The sequence below is a fragment of the Sinocyclocheilus anshuiensis genome, unplaced genomic scaffold (genome assembly GCF_001515605.1).
Source record: "Sinocyclocheilus anshuiensis isolate Anshui unplaced genomic scaffold, SAMN03320099.WGS_v1.1 scaffold222, whole genome shotgun sequence".
Classification (NCBI taxonomy): Eukaryota; Metazoa; Chordata; class Actinopteri; order Cypriniformes; family Cyprinidae; genus Sinocyclocheilus; species Sinocyclocheilus anshuiensis.
The window spans coordinates 1247860-1261009 of record NW_015542408.1 but is presented as its reverse complement, the minus strand read 5'-3'; the positions used below and the strand labels follow the sequence as shown (position 1 = coordinate 1261009).

Genomic DNA, 13150 nt, shown 5'->3' with positions numbered 1-13150 from the left:
GAGAGAGAGAGAGAGAGAGAGAGAGAGCGCGAGAGCGAGCGAGAGAGAGAGAGATCACAGTGGAGGGGGTCACATCACAAACACATACCAGCTTCATCACTGTGTCTGTCACGCGACTCTGTTCCCCTTTCGGGCTTGAACTGATGGTAAAACTAATGACATTATTTACTGTCTTTACATTTATTTTGAAAGATGAAGCTCACGATTATGGTAAGGGGCGTTACATTTCCGACGAGTGCTTGCGGTGTTCGGCCAATCACAATGCACTGGGTCAGCTGGCCAATCAGAGCAGACTGCGCTTGTCGGAAGGAGGGACTTTGTAGAAAACGAAGCGTTTGAGAGAGGCGAGGCATAGAGGACCTACAATAATGTACAGTATTTGAAAAATAATGTGTTTTTTGAACATTAAAGCATGTCAACATATTCTGTTACACCAAATACACCAAATAATGATCTTTAAAAAAGCATCATATGACCCCTTTAACAAATAAAACCTCAATGTAAATTGAAATAAACAACTGTGAACTAATAAAATGCACATCGGAGCATATGAACAGAATCGTGCTGTTATACTGTACATATGAGCTTTTGCATTAGTACACATTGTAATCACATTGTAATCATCCATTAAACAATTAGTGTGTGTTTTATTTGGACCGACTAATGTAAAAAGAGGCGCTTACCCCACATTCTCCTTCAAAAGAGTCATTTATGATGGTCCTTCCACAGTACAGCCCAGGACAAGTGGAGCTCATGGCTACAGCTGCATTGCACCCAGAAAAACATCATTAAAAATCATAACATCCTTAAATTCTATATAAAACATGTGAATTGTGTTGTCATGGCAGTAAACTAACTAGCGACTCTATCAACAGCAATAAAGCAAATATGGATGAATTATAAATTGTCATTTGCTGATTGCAATTATTCATGATCGTTTTAACATACCCATGTCATATGCAGCATTACAAAATATTCAATCGCTCAGTTTATTGGATTAGTTGATTTCAAGCTGTATGTTCAAAACGACGTAACAGAAACCGGAAACTTAAACGCCTCCGTCTTCTTCGTGTGATGTGGAATGCGTTGCTAAAATTGAATCGTTTCACAGCGCCACTCACTGGCCAGATTTACAGTGTCTGCTGGTATATAAATACATAAAATATATGACAATCATTCAGGTCTATTGTTTATATACAGTATGCACCACCGCAGCATCTAATCATTTACTTCAAATCTTTTTATTGGTATTGTGTGTGACAATACAGATTGAAATAATGATAACAAGGTGAACAGTAGGATATTGTCCATTATTACTCCCTTCCACAATCCCCCCATTCACATGAACTCAGATAGACAGAAACACAGTAAATTAAATAAATAATTAAACAATAACAAATGAAATAAAATAGATATAATTAACCAATATATAAGTAAAAAAAAAAAAAACCCTTCTAACAGATGACAAACATTACATGTTGCCAGTTGCAGGTGCACAAGGTAGTCCTTTAATATAGTCCAAAAAGGGATCCCAAGTCTTATAAAAGGATTTGAGTGAACAAGAGAGTGAGCATATTAACTTTTCAAGTCAGATACAGTAAAAAATGTCCTGTATCCACCTGTTATGTGTCGGAGGCGAGGTGTGCTTCCACATAAGAAGGATAGCTCGTCTGGCCAAGATTGTAGCAAAAGCAACAACTGTACAATCTCGGGCTGTCAGATCAGGTCTAAGGGATACTCCAAAGAGGGCTAAGAAGGGATCAGGGTCTATATTAGTGTTGAGAACTTTATTAAATGTATCAGATACACCTGACCAGAAAGTTGCCAGCTGTGGACATGTCCAAAAGATATGCAGGTGATCAGCGGGTGAATGTTTGCAGCGGTTACAGGCAGCGCTTCTGTCTGGGTAAAATTTAGCCAACTGGGCATTGGTTAAGTGGGCTCTGAATAGTATTTTACACTGCATCAAACCATGCCTAGCACATAAGGAAGAGGAGTGTACCTGGGTCAAGATGTTACGCCATAGATCCTCTGTAATAGTAACTCCTAGATCATGCTCCCAAGTATCTTTAAGAGCGTCAGTAGGGTTCACATTAATTGAATTGATTAAATTATAAATGACTGAGATGAAATGCTTATGGTTGATATTCAAATCAAGGAAATTATCAATGTGCGTTTCAGGGGGACGATTAGGAAAGTGAGGGAACTGCTTCTGTATAAAGTGTCTGATTTGGAAAAATCGAAATAAGTGATGACTGGGTAAATTATACTTTTTAGATAAAAAGGAGAAAGAGGCAAAGACTCCCCTCTTCATAGAGGTCACTAATCCTGAGAAGATGACCAAACACGAAATGCAGGGTCTGAACTGGATGGGGGGGAAAAATAATTGTCAAAGATAGGCATGTGAATAGAACTTCTATGTAAGCCATAATGTTTCCTAAATTGCACCCAGATTTTGAGGGTATTAGTGAGCATCTAATCATTTAGCAAAGAAGGACTTTGCTTGTTTAGACAGACAAACAAATAGATAGATAGATAGATAGATAGACAGACACCGAAGTAGTAACTAATTAAAGAACGTAAAATCAAGTTAAAGTGGTTTCAGTCTCGGTATCACCGTCACGCATCCAAGAAGTTATTACACACTCTGCACAGTTAATCATGCTGCTTGTACATTATTGCTTGTATGTGTTTTTTTTTTTTAATTTGTAAAAAAAAATCGAATTTCAAAATCTAAATTATAATGAATCAATGCAACGCTTAAATGTCTCAACATCTCATAATAATAATAATAATAAATTATATATTATGCGGGAGACCTGTAAATTAAATTACACATTTAAATGAACAAATCATGCATTTTTTGACATGTTTTATGGATTGAAAATAAGGATTACAAGTTTTATGTTTAAGGCACTTACAGTTAATAGTGTCAATAGTGACTATTGTGATTTTTTAAATTGGATAATTTCAATTTACAAACTCAAGTGGGTACAATATCTTTCATATAAGTAAAGTAAGTAAGTATATAGCCTAGGAATAAAGATCTGACGCTTCTTTACGTGCGCTCTCAACCAGTGATGCATTGGAGATACGTCTGTCTCATTTTCATGTTGAACACAGAAAAGTATAGATAGATACTGTAGATAGATAGATAGATAGATAGATAGATAGATAGATAGATAAAATAAATAAATTACATAAAACAAAACGTACATTGTGCGTTTATGGCAACGTTTGCAGGTCTGCATCAGCGGCTGCGTGCGCACAAAGCACAAGAAATGAAACCAATCTTCATAAGAAAGTGCGTAATTCAGCTGGAAAAAATCGGGTCCGGTGTCATGGCAACGGCTTAAAACGTCATGGGGAGGTGCAGGGGCCTGCATCTGTATCACAGAAATAAAATAAGCATGTAGAGCGGCGATTGCATTAAAACGGTTTCTAAAAATGGGCGGGCCTCAGCAGCGCGGATGTTGGTCAGATGCAATGGGCTGACAAACAATTAAACACATTTTAATTCACTGACTGGCTATTAAAGTTTCCCCATGTCAGTAGTATTGAAGCGTAATAAAAAGTCGAGGTCGCTATACAGACGGCTGAGTCACGTGATATCTGCTAGTTTTTACAGCACTATTCAGAGTGAATCAATCAGTTGTGTAGCCTACTTGAATTCACTTAGGCTGACTAGTAAACGTTTATATGTTTATGAGGCAGAAACAGTAGTCATAGCTAATAAGTTATTGACAATGCATCTGAAAACGATTTTTTTTATTCAGCGGAGAATTTGATTCATTCTGGGCTGCATTCAGCCCCGACAAAAACGGTGCAAAACGTTTTTTAAAGGGGTCATATGATGCGATTTCAAGTTTTCCTTTCTCTTTGGAGTGTTACAAGCTGATTGTGCATAGATAATCATATTACCCCTTTAACCGATTTTAAAACCATGGGAGACCACAGACATGAAGACAGTTTCAACCGATTTTTAACCTTATAATCTTCTGGACGTGCACACTAGATGATTCGACCAGACCGCGAGACAGTCACTGTTGTTGTGCTATGATATTGTAATATTTACCATTATATAATCAGAGGGGTATAGAAAAGTTTATGAAAGTGTCACTCCATAATACAATAGCAAAATATATAAATATGTATAGTATTTTTATTTTACATTAATCAGTATTTAGCACACCTTCCTAAGGAAAGGATATGGACCAGAAGACATTGCAATTACTAAATGATATTTAGACAGACTTAAAGAAGTTCCAGATCTATACTTGTGCCCTTATTATTTCAGTTATTTTGCCTTTAATGTAAATAAACATGTGCAAACAATATACTTGCTCTTGTGAATTTATTTTGATGTTAATTACATTGTGCTAGCTGTCTCTTTAATACCGCGTGGTTTATATATATGTTGCTGCTGATTGGCCTGACATGTTTGACACATCCACCAAACAAGAGAAAACGCATCTCAAACCCCGTTGCACACCGTTTCCAGGAAACATGTCGTTCAAACCGGAAACCGTAGCAAAACGGTGCACACCGGTTTGAGATTGAACTAGCCCCAGGCAAACGCTGCTTTATCAGAAGCTACCTGTTACTTTTCTCAGCGCTTGTTAGAATGGACCAATCACAGTCACTGGTGCGCACTCGATTTGTAATTTTAAATAATAAATTTATGGACTAAGCTATGGGAGATTTACATTTGCATTTCCGATATTAATTAATTATATTATAAAACTTGAAAACACTAAACAAATTATGGCGAAAATAGCTCCAAAAAAGACACAAAACATCCTGAAATCTAAATGCGTCTCAATGCGGAATTGGCTTTCTGGGCCTCCAAGCGCCCCCTAGCGGAATGACGACGTTTCGTCTCGTATCAACAGTCAGTCATCTGTAACAGCGGAGGGCACGGGGAACATTCTTTACTCCAAGCACAGTGTATGGCATCAAAGGACTACATAGGGAGCATCTGTGACATCGTAGCGAATACTCATTTTTACTGTGATACGGACACGGGAGATACTGACAAGGGATGAATTCTCTTCCACCCCGTGGATGCGCCCTAACCGTGTCCAATGGATCTCCCCGGCATCAGCAACGCGACAACCGTGGACAACATGTCGGGCTCGGGCTTCATTTTAGAGATTGTGACCATCAAACCCGTTGTAAACAGCCTGAGCACTCAGGCCAGCAACTATACAGCCGCGGGCGAGATGCCCAGCAACACCCCGGTGAAGAGTTCGGAGGGGAACTCGGTTCTCCAGGGCATCGCGGTGGCTGCGCAGGCGCTGCTGCTCCTGGCCATCTTCTTACTGTCCAGTCTGGGTAATTCAGCGGTCGTGGTGGTTATAGTCAAACACAGGCAGTTGAGAACCGTCACTAACGCGTTCGTCATGTCCCTGTCCCTCTCCGATTTCCTCACGGCCGTTCTTTGTTTACCCTTCTCCTTCACGATGCTCTTCAGTAAGGACGGCAAGTGGATGTTTGGGGAGCCCTTCTGCGTCGCCAACGGCTTCTTCAGCACCTGCTTCGGCATCATCTCCACCCTGACCATGACTCTCATCTCATTCGACCGCTATTATGCTATCGTCAGGCAGCCGCAAGCCAAAATCGGCCGCAGGAGAGCGATCCAGCTCCTGGCGGCCGTTTGGTTCTCCGCGGTGGTCTTCTCGTTTCCTTGGTACCTGCTTGTGGAGACCTCCAGGCGCTTGGTGGTGCACAAACAGGGGTTTTACCATTGCATGTACGTGTTCCACTCTGGCACCTCCAGGATGGGCACTGCATACAGCGTAGCTTTAATAGTAGCGTGTTACCTGCTTCCCTTCGCCCTCATGTGCTTCTGCCACTACAACATCTGCAAAACCGTCCGGCTGTCGGAGATCAGGGTGCGGCCGGTGACCACTTATGCGCACCTGTTGCGCTTCTACAGCGAGATGCGCACCGCCACCACCGTGCTCATCATGATCGTGTTCATCATCTTCTGCTGGGGGCCCTACTGCCTGATGGGCATCATCGCCGCGCTCGGGAGCTACTCCTTCAATCCTGCTATGGATACCGTGGCCATCTGGATGGCGTGGGCTAACGGTGCCATCAACCCGCTGATTTACGCCATAAGGAACCCGAATATATCCATGCTGTTGGGTCGAAGCAGAGAGGAGGGATACAGGACTAGAAACATCGCCGCGTACCTGTCCACGCAAACGCAACGCACGGACACGGTCCGGAACCGGGCGGACCGGATTAGAGACCGGTACGTGAGCCGCCACGGCGCAAACAGCCGTCTGTCTTCCTCTAGCCCGGCCAACGGCGGAGATGTGGCCATGTGGGCCTGTAAAAACCCGGCGGTGTTCTTCTGTAGAGATGCGCATCCGGATACGATCACTGAACCGGCGGTGCCCAACGTTGAGACTGCTGACACCAGTTTGTAACGCGCTCACACTTTATGATGACGACGGGAGGTGCTACAGGTGTACAGTGGGACCTAAAATTACTTTACGCACTTAAAAATTTAAAATTTCGTTTATTGCATTGGATAATAAAATGTCAAGTCAGGTTTAAACATTTAACACAAACTTTTCTAATGCAATTATATTAATGCATCAACTAATTACTTTAGAATTGAACTCTTTTCAATTCCTTTACTTTCAAACTCATTTTGACATAGCCTATATATTTTTTATGATTTTATATGACTTTCACATTGTATACCAGAGGCTGTTTAGCTTATTGATATTTGGCTCATACAGTAAACATATAGCCTATTTTATTAGAGACCCTTAATATCATTTTCTTGTTAAGTGATATTTATGCGGGTTTTTTTTTTTTTTTATCTTTCTTTCCTTGGGCCATTTTATCTTAGAAGAGCAAAAGTGTTTTATTAAATATTCTGTTAAATAATTAAGCTTTTGACCAAAGTTGCTGACAATCACCAACCTTTAAGTTGCTGATCACATTAAATAAAAATGTGATCTTTTCTGTAGGGTCTCACTTTTGCTATATATAGCTAATATGCAAATATGTACATATTTAATTATATTTAATTTGCCGATTTTATTTTTTTGCATTTTTTATTATTATGTTTTTATTTATTTATTTTTTACGTTTTGTAGTTTTTTATAACGATTTGTTCTGATGTATTTTATTACAGCAGTTACATTTTTTTGCAAGTAAAAATTCACCTGTAGTACCTCCCTTCAGATTTCAGTAAATCATATGCATTTAAATAAACTGGAACACTAATCAGAGTTTCATGTCAGTTCCAAATATTTGATTGTACATCAGCTAATAATATTATTATGTTATATGATGTTTAAATAAGCATTATTTTGTGTGTATTTTTAAAGCTGAAGTATGTAGACTAATATAGACGTCACTAGCGCCACCTAGCAAACTCTAAAAGTGACGCTTTATGGAAAAAACAAAACAAAACAGATAAACCCCGCCCCCAACTCACGCCATTGGTCGAGTCAGTATTGTAGCGTACAGTAGGACTAGGCTCGCTCTTTTCATAACACTGTGTTAAAACTTTACATTCTTCAGCTTTAAATATAAATAGGCCTACAAGTAAAAATATCAAAGTTTGAATGTAAATGAATTTAAGATGCATTATTATGCATTATATATTCTTTATTGATGATTATTAAGTCATTATAAAGTGTTACCGTATTTTTTACATTTAATCTTTTGATACCATCAACCTATATTTGAAACCAAACTCTCCAAGCATGAGGTTATTAATGTAATGAATCAGCAGATAAAGTGTGTAGACTAGTGTGTGTCTGTGTGTGCAAAGCACCAAGATGAAAGTCACTCTTGAGCCTAATGCAAATGCTTTACAACACTGTGAATGAACTGAAGGGTTTACAGAAATCTCTCTCACAGCCTAAAACCATATCCATGCTGTTCATCATCTGCTCTGAGGTGTTAACACTGACCTGGAATATTAACAGTGAAACGTATAAGAGTTGAGAGGATTTTATGACTATTTAAAGGGGTGGTTCATTGCGATTTCACTTTTTTAATGTTAGTTAGTGTGTAATGTTGCTGTTTGAGCATAAACAATATCTGCAAAGTTACGAAGCTGAAAGTTCAATGCAAACGGAGATATCCTCTTTTAAAATTCAGGCAGTTTAATGCCTACAAAAACGGCTGGTAGGGACTACAACAAGTTACTTCCCGGGTTCGTGACATCACAGACCCAGATAAACCCCACCCTCGGGAAAAGAGGCCATGCTGCGCTGCTTTAGAGAAGAGGAAGAGAAAACTAGAGGTGCACGTAAAAATCTGTTCATATATGAAGCGCGATTCTGTCTTCTAACGGATTAACTAAGGGACAAACAGACTTCTAATGGATTCACAGGTTTCAAAATCAATGTTCAAAAGCTGCGGTTCTCAATACTGTTCCTCGCGTCCCCCTGCTCTGCACACATCTCTCTCTCTCTCTCTCTCTCTCTCTCTCTCATTCAGCTCCACAATGAACTGTTACAATTATACACTTATTTTCACATAGCTATGAGAAGCGTTAAACATGGACACGCATGCGGTTGCTGTACTGTATTAAAGCTTTAATCAGGATAAAACCGTATATTAAAAGCTAACATAAGCAGTAGCATTTACAAATAACAGCGTATCTAAAAGTATGAGACAACAACAAACAAAAAACATAGGCCTACCATTAAAAGCCATGGCTGCACAGGTTCTGCACGATCCTCTTCAATAATATCCTCTGCTTCTCAATCGAGCTCAAACTGATAAGCGATATTAACGACGCCGTTGTTTACAATACAACCGGAGTACTTGCTGCTGAGGTGAGGGGCGGGAAGTTTAGATGCGCACTAGAGGCGGTTTAGCCAATCACAACACACTGGGCTAGCTAACCAATCAGAGCCCATCGCCTATTTCTGAGGGAGGGGCTTCATAAAAACAGGAAAAGATCAGCCCGTTTCTCAGAGAAGGGACAGAGCTGTGTGGAATAAAGGTAAATTATGTGAAAAATAATGCGTTTTTTTTTAAACGAAGCATTAACACATGTTAGACTGCACCCCATAAACACAATCAAGCCTAGAAAAAAACCCAGTGAACCACCCCTTTAAATTGAACAATCAGTCATAATGACATGGTCGTTTAAGAAATAGGGCTAAAACTTTTTTTCATTGTAAAATGTTTTTGCTTTTAGGTTTACACCCTTCACACTTCAGTTTTTAAAAGGCATCCAGAACCATATACCTGCTACACTGTAATAAAACAAGAGCTCAAAATTGAAAACAAGTCCAAATAAAATAGGAATATAATATGATTTCCTTTAATTGATCTGTAAACAGCATACATTTCAGTCAAATAATTCATTATATTTTTAAGGGGGAAAAAAATTAATCTTTTCTCTGAGATTTTGGAAGATCAACTTGAAACTTGTAAATAACAAATACAACCAACAAACTGCCTTAATTGTTGGATGTAGCATGGTTTACAGAATAAAGAAATACATTAATATCAGTATTTAAATATTTTAAACAATTTCTATATCAATTTTAAGCAAGAATTGATCAAATTCTGAATTTATTTGACTGTAACAAAACTGCCATTTATTAGTTTGATGTGAGGGGTTAAACCGCCATTCATGTTTCTAGATATCAGTGCTTTTTAGTCTTTTATGAAAATGTGTTTGGATTGACTTTTTTTGTAAACATTCACCAGTATTTATAAAAATGAGTTATATAAATTTTTAATATTAAAAACCAGCTTTAGAGATCCAGAAAGTTATATTGTGTTGATAATCCAATCTAACAAAAGCACAGGGTCTTTTATATGTGAAACTTTCCTTGAAACAGATGTATTTTAGAGACAATATAAGCAGGCATAAAAGAGTCATAAGCCTATTAAATGTTTTTTTTTACCTTGTTGGTTTCAGTAATAGGAGAGAGATGCATGATCATTTTCAAATACTCAAAATGATTCTTTTTTTAAATATCACACTTCAGATTTGAAAAAAGCGATTATGAAATAAATATTGCTATACATTGTCTTTGAAAGCGGTTTGCCTGAAATAAAGTTTGAATATGTTTTATGTTTGATTACTATTCACAAATCACTCTGACACTAGAACTAATCCTTAAATTAAGTGCAGTATTGTTGTGTAATTATGAAGCACGTTGCTAACCTTAATAATTTCAGATCGCAAAACTGAAGACATATCAGCAGTCAAACACCAATGCAGTGACCCTCAGGGTTTATTTATTGATTACTTATCTCACATCCAAATGAATTCTTAAATAAAGAAAACAAAACATCCCGCCAACAGAGGAAACTTTTACAAAGTAATACAATATTACAAAGAACTATTAGTGAAAAAGATTCAATGGCATCTGATCAACAGGAAAAAAATAGTAGTGTCAAGGACTAAGAAAAAGCCTTGGTCAGAAGAGTTAACAATGGGTATATGTACATATATACAGCCTTAAACACAAACAAAGGAAATTACAATATACATGCACGGCAGACAGTTTGGTTTGCTTCAGATGCAGGTTTTGCATCCACAGCGGTTTTTAATGAATGTTCTTTTTGGTAACCGCAAAAAAAAATATTGCGTCCTTCTGTCATCCTCTAAAATATATGTACTTGCAATCAAAGTTTGACCGTAGCATATTTTTTTTCACTAGTTCCTGTCAGTACATTTAATACATGTGTAGATTTATAATAAACAATTTGATTTCAATAACATTTTATACAAGATGTTTTGTGGATTTAAAGTTGTGCATTGTGCTTTAACAGGTCTGGAATGGACAGTTTATTAACAAACAATCACTTATGCTTGAGTTACAAGTGGAACAAAAGGAAATACTCATTACAAACAAACCAATTACATCGTCCAATTAAGTATCACTGCATCCCACAATTTGACAAAAATCACTTTTGCTTCCAAAACACTGACTTTTAGTGTTTAGCACACCACATATTGCAAAAAACAAGGCCTGTTTCTTGATAGTGCACAGTGTACACCAACAATAACTCAACAAAAATGTAAGCAGTATCTGAGCAGACAGAAATAAATGGGGTTTATGGTTGTGAAAATGAGTGTTCCTGTATTTCAGCACCAGTTTGTAGCCCTTTCTGCTCATTATTTCTGTGAACTATGGTGCACAAGCACCATACAAACTCCTTCAGCACAAACACTGTCACAACTGATTTACATGTTTAGAAAAGACTTTATAAATTCTTAAGAAGTATTTTGGCAGTCAGCACTAAACAGGGCCTGGATATCCTCTCCAGTTCTAAACTGAGGTCGAGCTGTTGCACACGTGTGTAATGTCTCAGCTCTATCAGCAGGCGGCAGCACTCGCTCGTGCAGCTTCCTCAGAAGTTGAGTTTGGTGATGGGTCTCTCTCTGCTGCTCTCTGTGCTCTGCTTGACGGGACGCTTGCGGTTGTGTATCATCTTCGACAGGTCTTTGTCAAACACCTCCCCGGATCGGAGTGCGGACACCAGATCGTCGAATTCTCCATCCTCCTCGCAGTTCTCTTTGGCCTTCCGGGCTTTTCTTTCCTTCTCACGCTGTTCCTTGAGCTGTTCACAGAATATTTCAGATTAATCAGAATTGTACGTTTTATTTTCGTCTTAATGTCTGTCATTGTGTTGCAGGGAGGTGTTTCGTTTGCTCAATGTGTACTACACAGCATACATTAAAGGCAGCATACTTTTTTTTGGTCAATTTGAGGGACATATTTATATTACCTCCCTCCTCTCAATCTGTTGCATGCCTTTATTCTGATGAATTCTCAGATTGTTAAAGGACAAGGATTTTTACTGGGAAAAAATGACATTTTGACAAAATGACATTTTGTCTTGTAAATTTTTAAATATTTAGGGTCCATTTACATATTACACTTTCTTGTGCTCTTGAGATTTTAATTTTATTTTGGAGACGTACTCTTTTTTTTTTTTACTTTAAAAATGGTTAGAAAAAAAAAACAGTCAGTAATCACAAGTACTGACTAGCAGATTTTTTCCCGCATAAATATTAAGCAGCACAGCTGTTTTCAACAGTTATTATAATAAATGTTTTTTGAGCAGCAAATCAGCATATTGACACTGAAGACCGGAATAATGATGCTGGAAAATTCAGCTTTGCCATCACAGGAATACATTATGTTATAAAGCATGTCAAAAATATTTAAATTGTAATAATATTTCATAACATTACTGTTTTACTGTATTCTGAATCATATAAATGCAGCCTTGATGAGCATAAAATACTTTTTTAAAAACATGAAATCTTACAGACCCCAAATTTTTATATTGCGAAATGATGTGTGTTAGTACAACACATTTAGAGAGGATCTTGCAAAGGGATGTGTTTGAGATGGACACAATGCATGCTTGTTGACACATTACCTGCGCCTCCATGCGGGCTCTGCGCTCTTCCTCCTCCTTACGTCGTCGCATGTTCTCATTGTCCTGTTTAGCTTCACTGAAGGCCTGTAGGAACTGATCAAAGATGCCAAAGAACATATCAGGCTGCATGCGTGTGGCGTCCTCACCGAAGTGCTTCACAGCCTTCTCAAACTGTGTACAATGAAAGACAAAGACATTTAGGAGAGTGATTCTTTGTCATATAATCATTATTTTTTCTTTGGTACTTTAACTTGGTAAGTAATAATAAAAAATAAAAAAAGAAGTAAAAAATTGTCATACATTTTTTTTTACATTTTTCAGCCTAATTGTCCAGGCTGCTAGAATAAACTAGTGATTTTCTTGTCATATACACTACCATTTAAAGGGTTGGAGTCAGTAAGTTTTTTTCATGTTTTCCATTTATTTTAAAGGGATCATATGATGCGATTTCAAGTTTTCCTTTCTCTTTGGAGTGTTACAAGCTGTTCGTGAATAGATAAGATCCCTAAAGTTGCAAAGACTAAAGTCTCAAACCCAAAGAGATATTCTTTATAAAAGTTAAGACTTGTCCACGCCCTCCTAAAACGCCTCGTTTAAACACGTCTACGTCACTGTGTGGGAAGATTTGCATAACGATGCCCAAATGTTCACGCAAAGGAAGAAGGAACTTTGATTCTCGCTGTAGTATTGTTGCTGCCGCCGCCATGTCGTGGAGACGCGGTGTTTCGTTGTGAAAGCGAAACTACTTTGTTTG

The 13150-nt window shown here is 38.1% G+C and overlaps 3 protein-coding genes across 3 annotated transcripts in view; 1 reads left to right on the top strand and 2 right to left on the bottom strand.

Annotated features, from left to right (window-relative positions):
• LOC107693092 (JNK1/MAPK8-associated membrane protein-like) overlaps positions 1–1118 on the bottom strand; it is a 4945-nt gene extending 3827 nt beyond the window's left edge. Inside the window, exons 1-2 of the mRNA XM_016492338.1 lie at positions 949–1118; positions 684–763 (exon numbers count right to left, since the gene is read on the bottom strand). Coding sequence (XP_016347824.1) covers positions 684–763; positions 949–952 — 84 coding nt within the window. The 5' untranslated portion in view covers positions 953–1118. The remainder of the gene's footprint in view (positions 1–683; positions 764–948) is intronic.
• A 3787-nt stretch (positions 1119–4905) lies between these two features.
• On the top strand, positions 4906–6500 carry LOC107693091 (probable G-protein coupled receptor 135). The gene has a single exon (XM_016492336.1). The coding sequence runs from the start codon at positions 5085–5087 to the stop codon at positions 6435–6437; it is 1353 nt and encodes a 450-aa protein (XP_016347822.1). The 5' UTR covers positions 4906–5084; the 3' UTR covers positions 6438–6500.
• A 3717-nt stretch (positions 6501–10217) lies between these two features.
• LOC107693144 (disheveled-associated activator of morphogenesis 1-like) overlaps positions 10218–13150 on the bottom strand; it is a 67873-nt gene continuing 64940 nt past the window's right edge. Inside the window, exons 25-26 of the mRNA XM_016492417.1 lie at positions 12397–12567; positions 10218–11568 (exon numbers count right to left, since the gene is read on the bottom strand). Of these exons, the coding sequence (XP_016347903.1) occupies positions 11359–11568; positions 12397–12567 (381 nt within the window). The 3' untranslated portion in view covers positions 10218–11358. The remainder of the gene's footprint in view (positions 11569–12396; positions 12568–13150) is intronic.